The 19371-nt window shown below is 36.1% G+C and overlaps 2 protein-coding genes across 2 annotated transcripts; one reads left to right on the top strand and one right to left on the bottom strand.

Annotated features, from left to right (window-relative positions):
* Positions 1–1208: 1208 nt before the first annotated feature.
* LOC148932479 (uncharacterized) lies at positions 1209–5195 on the top strand. Its single transcript, XM_089065119.1, has 6 exons — positions 1209–2019; positions 2800–3014; positions 3483–3615; positions 3744–3852; positions 3940–4139; positions 4825–5195. Exons 1-6 carry the CDS (start codon positions 1209–1211, stop codon positions 5193–5195), a joined length of 1839 nt encoding a protein of 612 aa, XP_088921245.1.
* Positions 5196–10969: 5774 nt separating this feature from the next.
* LOC125201617 (putative trehalose-phosphate phosphatase H) lies at positions 10970–14439 on the bottom strand. The gene is made up of 12 exons (XM_048099801.2): positions 14333–14439; positions 14096–14258; positions 13635–13775; positions 13483–13554; positions 13201–13284; positions 13054–13110; positions 12851–12952; positions 12656–12733; positions 12092–12161; positions 11819–11889; positions 11377–11469; positions 10970–11283 (listed from the first exon to the last, which is right to left on the bottom strand). Exons 2-12 carry the CDS (start codon positions 14243–14245, stop codon positions 11176–11178), a joined length of 1026 nt encoding a protein of 341 aa, XP_047955758.1. The 5' UTR covers positions 14246–14258; positions 14333–14439; the 3' UTR covers positions 10970–11175.
* Between the last annotated feature and the right edge of the window lie 4932 nt (positions 14440–19371).

Genomic DNA, 19371 nt, shown 5'->3' with positions numbered 1-19371 from the left:
GACGGCGGCAAACGGCTGCTTTGCGAAGCAGCGACCGCAGCGCTGCAGCGGCGGCTCCAGGCTGACGGCGACGGTGGCGGCTGGGCAGGCGGCGGCAGGTCAGCGACGTGGCAGCCTTGGCGGCGGCTGAAACCCTAGCGGGCTCATCCGCACACGGATCAAAGCGGCAGGACGGCTGGCTGCGGCGTGGCTGGCGATTGCCGGTGCTCGGCAGCGGCTGGGCAGCCCGATGAAGACAACGGTGGTGTGGATCCCTGAAGGCGGCGGCAGCTAGTTGTTTTTATTTTAGGGAAAAATCCTAATTAGGGTTTTAGATTGCTCGATTAATAGGAAAGGCCCAATGTATGGTCTTGACCTAATTTTTATGCCCTAGATATTTGATCTATTCAAATGGGTATATATTTTATTTAATCCCTTTTATCCGGAGTACCATGGTTCATGGAAAGGATAAAATGTGAATTATTTTAAGTATTTGGTTGTAGACACTTAGTGGTTTAAAATCAAATGATTTATTTGATTATGTGTGATGTGACAAAGTGTGCAAAATTATTTTCCTATGTGATTTACATCTTATGTGAGTTAAATAATTATTTGCTTGCTTGATAATCAAATGAAAACCATTTTATTTAAAAATGACTAAGCGATAATTACGAACAGTCATGTTTTATATGGTCTCCATAAATGGTATTCAAATGTGAAGTAAATTAGATAACATCTCAACTATTCTTTAGAGGAGTTATGTTATTAGTAATATTTATAGTTTTCATAATATTCGAATAACTAAAATGGTTCTTTTAAATGAAAGGCATATTTCTGAAATAATATCGTGTCCAATGGGAGCAATATTATCCAGAAGTGAGCATTGTTTAAAAGATGTTAACCATGGTCTTAGAATCTCATTGAGTGGCGTGCGACCTTTCTTTAGAGGAGTATTCAAAGCAAGATAAGAGTCTTGAGGACTAGAATTATGATACTAGCTTGGGCAATATTAGGCAGCCATGCCATTCTTATGGCCTCTAGACTATCTGTTAGTATTGTGACCAATAAAAATTTTTAAAATCTAAAAATAATCCATTACATCTTTTGGTGCTTGTTTATTTAGTGTTTTAATAACATATGTGATTCCCGAATGTTTTATGGTTTTTACATTCTTTTATCATACATGGATGTGTGATGGATACCTTTTATTTTCTCAGTCAATATCAACTATGTCGCTCAATCCTTTATTTGTGATCTTGAAAGAAAACAAACTTGAGGGGCCAAATTATGTAGACTGGAAACGTAATTTGGATATTGTTCTCATCGTTGAGGATTATAAGTTTGTGCTTGGAACTGATTGCCCCGAAAAACCTGCTTATGATGCTTCTGCGGAAGAGAAGGTTGTGTATAATAAGTGGATAAAGGGTAATGAGATGGCGAAGTGCTATATTTTGGCTTCTATGTCAAATGTGCTTCAACATCAGCATCATTCCTATGAATCTGCTTATGAGATCATGGACAACCTTCAATCCCTTTTTGGGACTCAGAGTCGATCTGCTAGATCTCTAGCGATTAGGAGTCTCATGAATAAGACTATGAAGGAGGGCACGCCAGTTAGGGACCATGTCCTTGAGATGATGCACCACTTCATTCAAATTGAGGTCTTGGGAGGATCAATTTGTCCAGATTCTCAAGTAGACATAATACTCCAAAGTCTTCCGGCAAGCTTTCAGCAATTCAAAGTCAATTATGAAATGACTAAGCAAGACCTCAACTTGACAGAGCTTGTAACTGAGCTTCAGAACGCTGAAGGCATTTATGCCCAAGCTAAGCAAGCTATGTTGGTTGACCGCGCCTCCAGTTCCAAGGTCACTAAACCTAGAAAGGATGGCAAATCGGGACAAGCTACCAAGGGATTGAAGGCAAGGAAGGACAAGAAGAAAGTTAAAGCAAGGAAAACTGCGAAGTGTTTCAAGTGTGGTGAAAAGGGATATTGTAAGTCTGATTGCCCTAAAAGGGGGAAAGGTCAAAGTGGTTCAGGTATACACCAAGCTCATGTTCTTGAAACTCACATAGCAACTTTTCTACCCATCAATGGGTAGTAAATACAGGAGCCACTGATCATGTGTGTTTCGATCCTGCTCTTTTGCAAGAATCAAGGAAACTAAGTGAAGGCGAGATCACTGTCCATTTGGGGGATGCTACTAGAGTGGGAGCGATTGCAGTGGGAGCTGTTTATATTCGCTTTTCTAGTAGTAGAGTTTTGGTATTAAATAATGTTTTATTGATACCTTCTTTTAGAAGGAACCTTGTTTCGGTTTCTAAACTGGTTTTTGACGGATATTATATTTCTTTTCATGATGCTTTCATTATTAAGAGAGATGATTATTTTATCTGTCAAGGTATCATGGATAATAACTTGTATACTATACGCTCTACGCATCATCTTATTGATTCGAATAACATATCAGTTTCTCACAAGAGAAAAACTTCACCACATGATGTGAATGATAAGTAATTATGGAATCTAAGGCTTGGGCATGCTAATCCGAGAAGGATCCAAAAGTTGGCAAGCCTTGGCTCAATTGAGAGACTAAGTTTAGAACTTTTTCCAACTTGTGAATCCTACTTGGAATGCAAGATGACCAAAAGATCTTTCAAGATCAAAGGGAATAGAGCCAAGAAAGTACTAGATCTCATTCACTCGGACGTGTGCGGTCCATTTCAAACTTAAGCTAGGGGTGGCCATGTATATTTCATCAGCTTTATTTGATAATTATTCAAGATTAGCCCAAGTCTATTTGATGCAACGCAAATCAGAATCTTTTAAGAAATTCAAAGAGTTCAAGGAATTTGCAGAGAAGCGTCATAGTGAGACTATAAAAGCCTTACGATCCGATCGAAGAAGCGAATACCTAGGTGATGAGTTCTTGGGCTACTTGACGGAAGCTGGGATTGAATGCCAACTGACTGCCCCTAGCACACCTCAACAGAATGGGGTTGCAGAAAGGAGAAATCGAACATTTCTTGAAATGGTTCGATCAATGATGTGTTATGCTCAATTACCAAAATTCCTTTGGGGCTGCTTTGCGCTAGAAACAACGTGTTATACCCACAATAACTTACCTACAAAGTCAACACCTAATACACCTCATGAGTTATGGACTGGACATAAGTCCAACCTAGAACATCTCAAGATATGGGGTTGTCCAGCGCATGTGCTAGTTAAAGATCCAAGTAAATTGGATCCTCGCACTGAAGTACGTTTGTTTGTGGGATATGCTAAAGGAATAAAAGGCTATGAATTCTATAGTCCTCAAGACAACAAAGCGTTTGTGAGCACAAATGCAAAGTTCTTGGAAGAGGGGTATATAAAAAATCAGAAACCCCGAAGTGTAATCACTCTTGATGAATGAGAGATGATAACGTTCCAATTACACAAGAAAAAACTCCACAAGAAAATATTGCACCAAGTGTTACAACTTCTACTCCTGTGATTGTAGAGCCTCGTCGTAGTGGGAGGGTTTCAAAAGAACCCGAAAGGTGGATTGGACAGGGAGAGTCCTCAGAGTCAGTTTCCGGCCATCCAGAACTTTGATCCCTGGAACTATAAAAAAGCAATAAATGATTTGGATGGTCTCAACTAGATTGAGGCGATGATTCCAAACTACAATCAACGGAGGGCAAAGACGTTTATGACCTTGAGAACCTACCCGAAGGCTGCATTGCCATTGGAAGCAATTGAGTATTCAAATGTACACAAGGTCCTGATGGGAAGCTGAAATTGTTTAAAGCTAGATTAGTGGCAAAGGGTTATACCCTAAGAGAAGGCATCGATTATGATGAGACCTTCTCACCTATTGCTATGCTAAAGTCAATTCGAATCCTACTATCCATCGCAACCTATATGGACTGAGAAGTTTGGCAAATGAATGTCAAGACTGCTTTCTTACATGGCAGTCTTGAAGAACCTATTTACATGAAACAATCTGAGGGCTATAAGGTTAAGGGTAAAGAGCACATGGTCTGGAAGCTTAAGAGATCCATTTATGGACTCAAGCAAGCATCTAGAGCATGGAACATGTGCTTTGATAAAACTGTAAAATCTTTTGGTTTTGATCAGTGCCTTGATGAAAGCCGCGTGTATAAGAAAGTTGAAGGTGCAAATGTGGTGTTCTTAGTGCTTTATGTTGATGATATCTTGTTAATTGGAAACAATAACAAGATGTTGGCATTCGTAAGAGACTGGATGTCTACCCAGTTTGAGATGAATGACTTGGGAGATGCGGGACACATTCTTGGAATCAAAGTGATTAGAGATCGCAAGAAAATAATGTTGTGCTTATCTCAAGAAACCTACATCGATACCGTACTACAATGTTTTAGCATGGAAAATTCCAAGAAAGGTTTTGTACCCTTCAGACATGGAATTCATCTATCCAAGGAGATGTGTCCTAAGACACCCACAGAGATAGAAGACATGAAGAAGGTTCCATATGCTTCGGCAGTTGAAAGTCTCATGTATGCTATGTTGTGTATGGGATCTGATATATGCTTTGTCGTAGGAATGGTAGCTAGGTATCGGTCGAACCCTGGCCAAGGACATTGGACTGCAGTAAAGAATATACTCAAGTACCTGAAGAGGACTAAAGAGTATGTTCTAGTTTACAAAGCATCTGATCTATGTCCTATGGGGTACACGGATTCAGATTTTCAATTTGATCGTGATTCGAGGAAGTCTACTTCTGGCTATGTGTTCACCTTGGGGGGTGAAGCCATTATATGGAAGAGTGCAAAGCAGAAATGCATTGCAATGGAAGAGTGCAAAGCAGAAATGCATTGCAGACTCAACCACGGAAGCTGAATATGTAGTTGCTTCTGAAGCTGCAAATGAAGCTGTATGGCTCAAGAACTTTCTCAAGGAGTTGGGCGAGATTCAGAGTTTGCCAAAGAGTACCACAGTTTATTGTGATAACTCTGGAGCTGTTGCGAACTCAAAGGAACCACGATCCCACAAGGAAAGCAAACACATAGAAATGAAGTATCATATCATTCGGGAGATTATACAGAGAGGAGACATACAAGTAGTCAATATTGCAACAGAAAACAACCTTGTTGATCCTTTCACAAAAGCCCTATCGGGAGGGACTTTTAATCGTCATATGGAAGGAATAAGTGTTAAGTGCATTAAAGACTCAGGCCAGCTTTCTCTATAAGTGGGAGAAATTGAAGAAAAATTGACAGTAGTATACTCGAAAGCTGTTTTGAGTATAAGTGGAAGATTGTTGGAACATATATACTAAAAAGCATTTTTCGAGTTTATTATGAATTTGATAATTAGATTTAATATCGTAAACTCTCCTTATTTAATGAGAATAATAAATGTTTTCTTCATGCTGTGTATTTTACTTTAATGGGTATTGATCGTCTTTAATTATATATTTAATTATATGATTAAAACGCCAGAAAGTAAAATTAGTCTAAGTCTTCTACATTGAAGGCTGGGTCGTGGAACAGGTCATCACAGTAGGTGGCCCAGCCGGAACCTTGTAGAAGTAAAACTTTTTCACAACCTACATAGGCTTTGGCTACCTATCACGAAAGGTTGCAGTGTCTATCTGAAGATCGTCTTTACCTTGAGAATGACTAGTGCCACTGGTGTGGTAGCATTGAATGGATCTAAAGTTTAGACAAGTCTTTATTTGCTATCTACTGAAAGACGATGTCTTGGAGATTTAATATTTCTTAATCCTTGTGATAATATAGGACACACGTTATTTAATCATACGCTGCTTTGACTTATCAGTAGGTGTGGGTTTTTCGCAACCCAATATTCCTAATATCTTGGGTAGTAGTAATTGATAACTAGTATGGTGTCAGTTTTATTATCACATTGAATCGTGTTCCTGCGTGATTTGACTATATTCCCAAGAGGTGTTCGAGAGAAGTTCTATAATTCGGAAACCCTACCGATTTGGATTTAATCCAAGAATAATTAGAAAAGCAAAGTATATTATTTTAATATACATCTCGTACTAGACAAACTCTTGAAGATAAAAAGATATTAATTAATTTAAAGTCCATAGCAGACTACAAATTAATTAATGGATATAGAAAGTCTTAGACACGGGAAATAATATATTAAAGAGGTTAACCCGGATTGCTTGTAATCACGGATTGGATGGGTGGTCAGTATTTATTCGATAGTGGCACAAGAAATATTCCATTGGCCTTATATTAAATTATGGGCTATAATTTAATTAGTAAAGAAGGTCCAATTGGGGAGGCCTAATCCAAGCTCCATAGATCCCTAACCTAGCCCATCATAAACTCTATAAATAAGGATGAAGGGAGAGGAGACAAATACACCATTTACTAGTGATGCACTATTTTTTAACACTAAATAAACCTGGAAGTATACAGAGTATATATAGTATAGCCAAAGGTCAGTACGGGGATATCGAACACGGGGAAGGCAAACACAAAGTGTCTATCATCTACTAAGACTCAATTACTATTTGGAAGAACAGAAAGTTTTGGAAAACATTGAAAACAGAAAACAATAGAAGGCAATTAACAACTAAATGCGAGTAAAACACAGAGACAATCGTTAGAGATAAGGGAATCCCAGGGATGTGCATTCACAGTTATGGTTATACAAATTCCAAACTACAATACCCCTAGCACAATTATTACTTTGATAGGACAAGTCACCTAGCTTATGCTCATGCGATGCAAACGTTGATTACAAGATTAGGGTTGTCAATCCTAACACATAACTCCGAATAGCTCCTAAGACCCTTGAAAAGTCCTCACTCTCAATTAACAGTGGCATTTTAAGGGAAGCTAACTTTAGCATCTACTAAGTGAATCTAACTCGCTAGAACTCTCTCACAGTTATGAAGCAAGCTATATTAAATCATACACAATTGTGTCACTCAATCATGCAGCATCAGAACTACTTAGGGAAGAAACAAAGTAAAAACAAAACGGATATTAAATAGAAAAAGAAATTGTATAACCAAAGTCGTTACTAACACATCCCTAGAATCCTATGAGTTTAGTTACACATGATGAAATAAGGTAAACACATAGATTGAAGGGAAGAAAATTGGAACATAAAACTAAAGCAAATAAAACCCGTAGGTTGAATCTTTGTTGTTCTTGATGTTCTTGAAATCCTTCTCCAACTCCTTGCACAAGTGAAGTACTCTAGCTCTTGATCTCTATGATTTATTTTGTAAGTAGAAGCTCTCTCTTTTCGATGAAGCTTGAGGTCTTATTTATAGGGGAAAGTCAATCCTTGTTGTAGAAGGAAAAGATCTTCAAAATATGGTAAATCTTGGAGCAAATATAGGGCATCTCGGATTCGCCGCCTTTCTCCGGCGGGCCGCCGCACCTTGGTCGGCGGTCGCCGCGTTGGAGTGCAGAGAGTCTGTCCACCGGGGGACCGCCGACCAAGGTGCGGCGGCCCGCCAGAGAAAGTGTGGGTCCTACTCTTATATATTAGTTTTATAATAAAATGTGAGTGGGAATGAGTTAGTGGAATGTAAGGTCCACTACCAAAAATGGTAAAAGTGAAAGGTGAAAATTTTTTAGGGACGGATGAAAATAGAAATAAGTGACAAATTTTCAGGGACGGAGAGAGTACTATTATATCTTGGTTGATGGCTTGTAGTTTGCGAATAAATGTTGTTATATGTTGGTTGATGGCTTGGAGTTCACAAAATAGATTCTTGTGCACATGTAAGGTAAGATGTAATCCCTCCGTTCCGTAGTAGTGGAGACATTTCTTTTTGGCACGGAGATTAAAAAAAGGTGTGTAATGTATTGAATAAAAAGATAATAGAGTATGAGAGAGTAAAGAGTAGAGAGAAGAAATTAAGAGAGAGGGAAAAGCAAGTGAGAAGAAATGTGCTGACTTTTACTAAAAAGGAAAATGACTCCACTACTATGAAACGCACTAAAATGGCAAAATGACTCTACTACTATGGAACGGAGGGAACAAATGATTTACTTGGTTTTTGCATGGTTCTAGAGAGTAGTTTTACTTGATTTTGATCATATATTTTGTATTTTAAGATATAGTTACAACTTTGGTATTTTGACCACTTTGTAAAGAATAAGTTGAAAAAGGGTTGAAACGAGCTTAAACGGCGAAAGAAAGCATCCGGGATGAAAAGGGCTGATAGGGCTCGTTTCTTGCATAGTTTTAGTGGTGGTTGATATGATGAATTGGGGGGATAATGCGAGAAAAGTTGAGCTTTAGTGTGTAAATTAGCAGGTTGATCGGACAGTAGGCCTTGATCAAGTGAACGCAGAAGGGAAAAATTAGCCAAAAAGCAGAGCAAATTGATCAAGTGGGCGAAGATAAAGTGACCATGTCAGGCAGCCGTGCGGGTTGATCAAGCAGATCTACAATTGATGGAGCTACAAAGGATGAGTCAGAGGAGAGAGAATGCAAAGGTGTCTTCTTCTGCAAGGGTATTAATGTCAGATCATGGAAGGTATACCCTAGGGATTGGAGCTGAAGCCGTCCTATAAAAGGAGGAGGAGCCTGAAGGAAAATCATTATCGAGAGCTCTCGAAATCTCAACACACGCACTCAGTTCCAGATTCTACACCCGAGAGATATAACACATGGAGAAGGAAGGATAGAAGGGAGAAAAGAAGGAGTTCCACCGTGAGCATACTCTCTACCTCCTAACTTGGAGAGAGAGAGCCTGGTATAGCAAGAATCAGTTGTTCGTTTAATGTTCTTAAGCCCCGAGGAGCAGCTACAATTGTTCTTTTATCGTTTTATTTCTGTTTCTTAGCTATATGTTCTTAAGTTTTTTGTGATTTCCAAGTTTCCTTAGTTTAAACTCTTTGCAAGTTGCGATTCCAGCTGGATCTTGTCATTTTAAGTTGTTAAGTTGTTGATCCAACCTGAAATTTTGTAGAATAGCTATTGGAATGAAGTTTTCTGTTGGAGTTTCGGCTAGATCTGATGTTGGCGAGTTCGATTATGCATTATATGTGTTTCTTTTTGTTTGATTATCGTCAGATTTCTTAGATCTAGCTTCTTAGCCTTTTAGTCGTTGTTCGATTTCTTAGATTTAGTTGTTTGGTGTTTGATTTACGTTGGATCTGCATTTACATGTTTTAGATTTGCATGGAAATGAAGTAGTTACTGTTGATTTGCTGTTAATCGGTTGGAATTGCATGGATCTAGTTTTAATTTGACGATTTCTCGTTTCTTCGCTACATGCTCTGTTTACGATCTGCCATGGTTAGAGCTGTTAGTTTATTTGAGAAAGAAGACACCCATAGTTAGTTACGAGAACATGTATGTGTCACCTTTTACTTTAATCACTTTTTAGAGCTTTATTTGTTAGCGCTTTAATTAGGAAGTGGTCCCCGTTACTTTTCTGCTTTGCAGTATACTTTCCGTTTTTGTCAAATTCGATTGATCAGTAGTAGTAGTTCAATCATGTTTTCGCCTAGTTAAATCCAGTTGATCATTTAGAACCTTTTCTTTTGTCCGCTCAGTCAAGTAGATAAAACTTAACCCACTTAGTTTGCGTGGTAGCAGCCATTCCAAAATGTCCGCGGCACAAGCTGAAACCTCTTCATCTATGTGGGATTCGACCCTTACTTCCCCTTACTAGTCAACCATATTGTGGATTAAGGTTTTGAAGGTTCCCTGTTCTGGTTGCGCACTAACGACACATAGCTAAAGTTTTAGGAGTCGCCTTGACCTGTTGGTTGATGTCTACGATTATTTTATTACATTGCGTTCATATAGAACAAAGGAAACTCCTTCAAGGGCGAAAATGCCAAATGAAGCCGGCGAGCCGCCAGCTTCGCACAATGACCAACCTGGCTTCTCGCCAGGATCCGCGCCCCAAAATGTCGTGAGCAGCTGGCGACTCGCTAGCTTCGAGCTCAACGAACCTAGCGACTCGCCAGGTTCGGCCGACAGTTCTTTTCATGGAAATTAGAGCTGTAATGAATAAAATATGCAAGAGACGCCTCCTACAGGATTTTATACACGTCTCAAACCCAAAAATGCCAATTTCCCACATAGGAAGAAGAGAAGATCGAGCAGATGGCGAGTATTCATCACAAGATTGAAGACGAGGCATCCAATCCGCCCAATACAGTTCTAGGAGTCCAGATTTTATTTTTATCTTTGTTCAAATAATGTTTTTGAATATTTATTTGACTTTCGTGATGAACATGTGTGGCTAAACCATCCGTAGAGTTCCACGAGGGAGATACAATGATTCTTATGTTTAATTAAATTCCTTTTTCCTATGCCTTGGCTCATGTGGTTATTTGGATTTCTCTTATGCTTATATATTTACTTGTCTGATCACCTTATAAATGCATGTGGATTTTACTACAATAATCGAGAGATGAGTAGTCTAATTTCAAAGAGGAGAAATTGACGTTTTTGCCAATATAATCGAGATATTTGAACCTTTGAGTGAAGCAATTTATATAGAAGCTTTTAGGAGTTGTTGCCTTCGTTCTAGGAATAAGACTTCGGTTCTAGGTAGCAATTTACAAATTGTATGCTTTGAGAGAAGATATAGTTTTACTTTAGTGATAACTTAATAACCCTTCAGACCCTTCATTGGCATAGTTTGGAATTTAGTTGAGTATAGAATAGTTGTTATCAACCCCGTAGGATTCTACCATCCCAATTCTTGATCTATATCATTTATCTTTTAATTGTTTTTATTTGTCCAAGTTGTTTCCATTTGCTTTAGTTAGATCAACTATTGTTCATCTAGATAGTAGTTAATATTGGTTCGTGGTAATTAGGTTGACATTTATTGTGTCTGTGGATATGATACTCTTGTTTGTTGTTATCCTCCTAGATTTTTGGTATACTTGTATTAAAAATAAGTTGAGTCAGTAAGGATAGGAGTGTCGAAACGGGTACCCGCACCCAATTCCGGACAAAATTGTTGTCCCGATACACAGACGTAACACACTTTCATTTGATTGGATATACGAGAGAAAAGATTACAATTTTGTACTTGTAAAAAGTTGTACAAGGGCATGGTACATCTAACATAAGGGGGATTCTATTATTTCTTTTCTTTTCCTATTCCAGCCCCTCCCATTTTAACCTTCTTATATAATTTTACTTAAAGCATAATAAAGCTACAAATAGGTACACATATAATAAGATCTAATTAGTTCTCAAATCGGTAATGACATTTTAATCCCTTCAAGTCTAGCTTTTAGCATGAACTGTTTTCTTAGCGATAATCTTTTCCAATCCACTAGACGTCGTAGAAATGCCATGACCTAGAAAATAATAAATAAATTACATAATTAGTATCATAACATTCCAACAAGCCAACAAACATTAGCTAGTAATTAAGTAAAGTATTACAATACCTCAGATGGTTCTTGCAACAAATACGATGCATTTGTGTCTTTTGGAATCTTGGAAACAAGAATTCCAGATCCTTGGCCCATTTCCCTTAGAACCTGATTCCAAAATTATATAATTAAAAACATATTTAAGGGACTAAATTGGTAACTAGTGTTGAAGGTTAACAAATTAAAGTTAGTTAGGTCATCTCCAACCATTTACGTCAAACTCAAACCCATTTTTGAGTATACGTCACACCAAAAAGTAGGTTTACTCCAACCATTTACACCATCATTAAGTTTACACCATTTTTTATTATTTGTCTAACAAAATTTTGGAGTAAACACCATATTTGGTGTTATTCCATTGAAAACCCCAAAAATGGGTTTGAGTTTGGTGTACGGTTGGAGAAATTATCTACACCAAAAATGAGTCTTGGTGTACGATTGGAGATGATGTTAGTACCTTAAACGCATCTTCATCAGTTCGATCATCTCCAATGTAGATAGGATACACATCAGCACAATTAGCATACCCTATTAGAATAAGAAAGCCATAAGCCACTACAACCAGATTCCACTAATTAGTAATGCTGAATTAATTAGAATTAACACAAATAAATTTCAAAGGCTAGGACCACATCCGCATCAAAATAGGCTTTTAATGAGTACACAAAATCATTTTTGGTGACCAAGTTATACTTATATTAGTATATAAACAAAATAAATAAGAACTCACCAAGTGATTCTAATAGAAATTCTAGAGCCTTTCCTTTGTCCCATTTGATGGTAGGACGAATTTCGAAAACCTGAATTTAATCAAAACCAACCAATCAAAGTTAGCCTTACATACATCATGCAACCAAATTAAATCTTCAAGTACCACAAATTCTGGCTATGTACAACTCATTAAAGCAGACGGTACCAATTCAAGAGAAGATAAATTAATAAAATATGGTAAATATTGTTAATTTACAAAAGCATGAGTTTTATAAGTCGATATCTTATTATTAATCAGTAATATAATCCTAATTATATTCCTCTATAATGAATGATAACCCTCATTTTTGTAAGATTGTTAAGAAATGAGTGGTTCATTTTTAATTGATATATCAAAATAGATCCAAGTCCGTGATAAGTTTATTTGTTATAATTGTGGAAGTTTGATGATTATTTCAACCCAAGCATTGTGAGTAATTCATTTCTAACATTTATAAATTACTAAGATTTTTAAAATTTTAGTAATTTTTTTCTAATTGAAAACATAGAAAATTAGAGGAATTTAAATCAAATACACACACACCTTTCTCCCTTGAGTCAATCGAAATTCAGGGTACGCCTCCAGCACTGATCCAACTTGTTTAGCAAGTTCAGCCCATTTCTGTAAATTAATTTTCATGTTCAGAAAATTTCGAATACAAAATACTCTCCTCGTCCTCAAACAATAATAGAAACTAAACATCACGGGTTTTAATACAAAACAATTGATAGTCCGTACATTCTCATGAACACGTCGGAAATGTACAGAGAGACAAACTTTGTTGTTCTCGACGGTAGCACCTGGAGTATCTTTTGTGACCACCAATAGTGCTTTGTAAACCTGAGAAAAATATTCCATATTTATATTCCTCACCACTTTTAAATAGTAAAGATTAAAAATACAAAACACGACTATTTAGGAAATAATTGAAAACAACGTACCTCGTCAATAATGGGAAGGTATTGAGTGGCAGGTTGGAAAAGAATAGCCTCACCTCCCTGATTAACACATAATCATTATAAATATATTCATCACTTATTTTAATTTTAATATTATTAGGAGTAATAATTTGATTAAAGAGGGCTAACTTTGGAGTGTTTGGAAGGGCCTTTTATGTCCATGCCGTGGCTACCTGCATAATACAGCTCTGCTAGACGCACAAAACTATACACCTGTTTTCAGACATCAGTTTAGAAACTTTGACATATTTTGCCATTTCTAATTATCCGCAAATTAAAAACACATTTACTTTTCACTTACTTTCACAAAGTTTTTTAATGTTTCAGTTATAAAATTCAAACAATTTATTAAAACTCAAGGTGTTTCAAAATGTGTCTTCAAATGACGGACAGATGAAGTAGTTGGTGTACCTTGTCTCTGCATCTCCCACTGACTATAGCAGTGGGAAAGTATGTAGCAAGTTTTCTGACGGTCGCCCTCATCTGCAAATTAATTTCGCCAATAACATATGATGTGAATACTTATTTATACATAGGCGTAGGTGTTTGGTGGTAGCACTCACTGCATCGGACATGAAGGCTCGATCCGGATCATCGACGATGGGAGAAAGCGTGCCGTCATAGTCCATAAACATGACAATCTGCTTTCCCTTTGATGCGTTTGTGATTTGTTCGAACATGTCCAAAGCCGATCGTTGTTGCACCTGCTCACAAACCCAAATTGTAAGCCCAAATCAAAATTATTACTATGTATGTATGTATGTACGTACGTACATGCATACAGCACATACGTACGCTTATACTTTTTCTGTCCTTTAAAAATATAAATTATTTCTATTTTTGTCTGAAAATAAAAAAACCTTTCATTTTTATAAAAAAAAATTCTCTCCAAAGAGGTGGGACTTATTAATTTTTCTATCTCTTTTTACTTTATTAATTTTGTATTAAAATCTGTGTATTTTCAAATATTTCTATTTTTAGGGGCGAGGAGGGAGTATATATGTAGAAAATTAAGGGGGCTTACATTATGTAGGGAGAGGGAGTGAGATTTGATGTGAGTGGGAGATGAAGCTCTCATAGCGTTGATTCTAGCCGTGCTGCTCATGTCAAGGAACTTCTTTTCCTTTATTTCCATATTAATACCTGATTTCCAATCCACATTTTGGCTTAGCATCTTCGCTGCTTTTCTGTATTAGACCATTCATTTTATACTTGTACAAAAAACAGGAAAAACAAAACAAAAAGGGATATAATTAAGCACCTCAAACAATGTTCAATACAGCCAAACAAGTCCGTAGTTGAGAGAGGAAAATAAGGAGAGAGAAACTAAACCGATAGTGTGAATGAACTACAAGAGTGAGAGAGAGGATTGAGTGTGTGAGAAAGATTTGAGGTTGTTAGCTGCGATATATAGTTGCAGAGCCACACAAAATGACAAAAGAGGAGGTGGGACCAATTGGGCCACCTTAATTTATGCCTCTGCCGCCGTCGAGACCAGCACATTAATTTATGAGTTAAACATCTGTTTTAAGTTCGTAATTAATTATATTTAAACTTAGAGATTTAGAGGTGATCTGTTGCTGACTTTCTTAAGTCATTAGTGCAATGCAATTTATTAAAAATATCAACGCGATAATATTCAAATATCAATATAAACTTAGTTGATATTTTAATATACTGTGTTGACATTGATATTTAAAATGTTAATGCAATATATTTAAAATGTCAATACAATATATTAAAATGTCAACACAAATTGTATTTACATTTTAATGTAATCGTGTTATTCTTTTTATACGTTGCGTTGATGAATTAGCAAGTTACCAATTTAAGAAAAGTTAGCATTATAATGCACATCGAGTTAAAATAATTGTTATCTATTTAACTTATGGAGTATAACACACCTATTAAGTAGCAATTGCATATTTCCTTTCTCATAAAGAATTAATTAATTTATGAAACCCTTGTCCTCATTGATAATGCCAAAAAATTTTGGCTGTGGGCCAAAAACGGTTTATAATTGTAAGGCATTTATTACGTCGGCACCAGCGTCCTCGTAAATAGCAGTGACATGAGCGGAACGGATGGTAATGAGATAAATAATGACATAATGAGTGTAAGAAACTAAAATATATTCCTCCCGTCCCACGTTACTTGAGGCGTTTCTTTACGGCAGGGAATTTAAGAATGTTGTGTTTAGTAAGTTAAATAAAGTAAAATAAAGTAGACGAGAGAATAAAGTAAGAGACGTAAGATAAACTAAAAGAAATAATAAAGTATGTATGATTAGATGTTTTGTTTTTAGTTAAAAAGAGAAATGATTCAATTAATTTGAGATAACACAGGATTGAATATGACTCAAATCAATCTCGACGTCATAATTGTCGACAATATCGTGAAAATGACAGTACCACTATCATAACAAATATTAATAATATTACTCTTTGGCGACTGCCCATCACAACATTATTAGCACATATTCATTATTCGAAACCTTACAATATCCTTTCGGTATGTATTTATGTTTGAAACAATCAAATATTTATGATTTAAATAAATAGATTTAGAAAAGGACTAGCTATATATTTGTTATTTAAAATAATCAAATATTTGTCATTCAAAATAAATTAAAAATTAAACTAGAATAATAACTAATACTCTTTCCTTCTCTGAAAAGTATGAACATTTGATATTGTACGGGCTTTAAAGTATGATCGATAAAGTAAAAGAGAGATATAAAGGATAGTGTAAGTGGAGAGTGAGTTCCACATCAATAGTATTGCAGTGTAATGGTATAAGTTGTACTCTCCCGTCCCATTCAAGATGACCACATTTTCTTTTTTATTTGTCTCAATCAAGATGACCACTTTCCAATTTTGGAAACAACATCATATCTCCCCTCTTCTCATTAAAATATTTAACTACCTTTTCTCTCTCTACTTTATTCCACTTAACAACTCTTCCTAATATTTCGTGTCAATCAAGAATGTGGCCATCTTAAGTGGGACGGAGGGAGTACTAAAATGATGTGTAGAGATAATGTGTTGTTTAACTATTCCAAAATTAAAAACTTCATACTCCATCCGTCCCATTATAAGTGAGGCATATTTCTTTTTAGGCCGTCTCACTATAAGTGAGGCATTTTCTTTTATGGAAAAAATTACTATCTCTCCCTTACTTATCATCTTCTACTTTTTCTCTCTATTTTATTTCACTCCTGAAAATCTGTGCCCAAGAGAAATGTTTTACATATAATGCGACGGGAGACTACTTTTCAGTGACGGACTAATAAGAAAATAGTTCATATTTTTCATGAACAGTAAAATACTATAATAAAAGTATTAAAAATAAAAAAAGCGACTAGCAGAATAACTAATACTACTATAATTAAAGTACTAAAATTAGTCCAGCAAGAATAATATAACAACTAAAGTAAGTGCTTATTAGTGATAAAGCTTTCAAAAGTATGTGCAAATGCTATATGGTAGCAGGAGTAAATGAAATGAGAGGGTTTTTTTTCGGATGGAAACAAAATAATTGAACAAAAGGTACATCAAATCATCCCGCTACTGTACAAGCAGTAATTATTATCATTGTTATAGTACTCCGTCTCTGAATATTACTCACTTTCTTTTTTGTTTTTCCCTATCAAGATAACTCATTACAAAAAATAAGGAACATATTTATCTCTATTTATTCCCTCTCTCTTACTTTACTTTCTCCACTTAACCCATAAAATAAAGTTACATAAAATCTCATCACAACCAAGAAATGGGTCATATTTCTTGTGACAGAAAGAGTACATAGGAATAATTTCAATAAGGGGGCAATAGGGTGGGCACAGGCCCATTGTGGCTCTGTCCCTGCTTGTCACAACTCACGCCCATTGGCTCTGTCCCTGCTTGTCACAACTCACGCGCTCAATATACTACTCCCATCTATGCACAAGACTTAAGGGTATGCATTTTTAGCTAGATAGAAATAGAAATAAAAAGTAATTGAAATATTATTGATGGAGAAGAGATCTTATCTTATTAATTAGATAGACAGGTAAATGAAATAATTCATGCTCAAGAGACTAAAGGAATATTAGAATGAAAATTTCAGTCTGCCGAACCTCAAATAGTCAGGATTTTTATCTGTTTCATTGAAATTATCATAAATTTATCGAAAAACTTTTTGAATGACAATGCAACTTTGTTTTTCTCATTAATACATGTCCCGTTTTAAATTAATACATCTACGTGTAATTTCAGTCTGCCCAACCTCAAATAGTCAGGATTTTTATCTGTTTCATTGAAATTATCATAAATTTATCGAAAAACATTTTGAATGACAATGCAATTTTGTTTTTCTCATTAATACATGTCCCGTTTTAAATTAATACATTTACGTGTGTATATGTTAGGATCGTCGACTGCCACACTAGTTTGATATTGTCCGCTTTGGGTCAAGCCCGCACGGATTTGTTTTTGGGTCACTCCCAAAAGGCCTCAAACTAATTGGGGTTGGACAGGAATTATATACACCTTCCAACTTCCCTCACTCATCCAATGTGGGATGGGTTTGTAACCCAACAAACCTCCCCTCAAACCGAGACCACATCGGGAACGCAGTCGACACGAACATGGATCATTCCCGCCCTGGCCCCTAGGTCATCCTGGGCTCGACTCTAACCTGAGTCTTTCAGGGCCCGACCCATAGCCACCTGGGCTCTGATACCACTTGTTAGGATCGTCGACTGCCACACTAGTTTGATATTGTCCGCTTTGGGTCAAGTTCGCACGGATTTATTTTTGGGTCACTTCCAAAAGGCCTCAAACTAATTGGGGTTGGACATGAATTATATACCCCTTCAAACTTCCCTCGCTCATCCGACGTAGGATGGGTTTGTAACCCAGCAGTATATACATATTTTGAATTTCAAATCACATTCGGTTAATAATTTGTTTGGCAGCAAGACAGCTTGCTTTAATAGTTTGGCAGTCAAAAAACACACACATACCGAAATAGTGAGAATGGCAGTGGATTTTGATCATGACAAATTAGATTTATTTAACAAATTATTTAGATGAATTCTATTTACACAACTATTATGTATCATGCATATACACAATTATTATGTATCATGCATATAGTTTAAATAAATTCTATTTACACAATTATTATGTGAAATTACGTTTTTTTAGTTAATTGAAACCTAAAGCATGTTTTTCTACCGAGAGAATTAATTACCTTCTTGATTCTCTAAAGATTTGTAGATGGCTCGCTGTTTCTCCATATGATGATCTTCAATACTAGACCACGGATCGTCTAACTGGTTCCCAAACAATATTTCGATATCAAGGTATGTTGATCTTATCAAAATATATAGGACTAGAATTAAAAAGAGACAGAAATCTCACATAGAGTGGGAGAGGGAAAAATCGTCAACTTCTGGAGAGAGAGAGAGGGGGGACAAAAATTTTGCGGTGTTCACATTGTGTCTTCTTATTCTCCTATTTATTAAGTTACATATTATCAATGAAGATTTGGATATAGGTCACACCCACTGGCTTTTAACTAATTAAATTGAATTCCAATTTAATTCAAGCACATAATGGAATATAATAATCAATCAATATAGTAATAATTGATTTAACTATCCAAATTCAAAATTATAAGTAATCCAGGTTTCCTCATTTCGTTAATAATTTCGTGCACTTAAGATATAAATATCCATTTATTAATGTAAGGCATGCTATGGACTTAATTAACTAATATCTTATTTACTCCAAGAGATCAACAAGACTAGGTATCGAATAATAAAACTTTATTTCAAGCTCCTCTTAAGGACATTATCAAACTAGACTCACTTTGGGACGCGATTCAAAATAATAGCAATCCTAGCACCGCCACTACCAAAAATATCAAGATTTTTGGGTTGCGAAAAACCTGCACCCTTTGATAAATCAAAGTAATGCATAATCAATAACGTATGCTCAAAGCAATATATTGATTAAGAAATGGTAGTTTATCAAGACCTTGTTTTTAGTAAATAGCATGAAGACTTGTTTTGCTATTAGATCCGTTCAGTGTTATACCACACCAATATCATCTTATTTCGTTAAGGCTTGAAAATATACGGACTGAGATTTTAACCTTTTTTCACGATAGGTAGTCAAAGCGTATATCTAGTTTGTGAAATACTCCCTTCGTTGCTCAAAAATTGACAAAGTTGTATATGACACGAGTTTTAATATGAAATTGGTAAAGTAAGAGAGAGATATGAAAAAGTAAGAAAGATGGAGAAAAAAGTAG

Source organism: Salvia hispanica, chromosome 2 (assembly GCF_029641045.1).
Source record: "Salvia hispanica isolate PSC_SH4W2 chromosome 2, Shi_PSC_v1, whole genome shotgun sequence".
Lineage (NCBI taxonomy): Eukaryota > Viridiplantae > Streptophyta > Magnoliopsida > Lamiales > Lamiaceae > Salvia > Salvia hispanica.
Note: the sequence above shows the minus strand (reverse complement) of the source record. Positions and strands in the feature narration are given on the sequence as shown.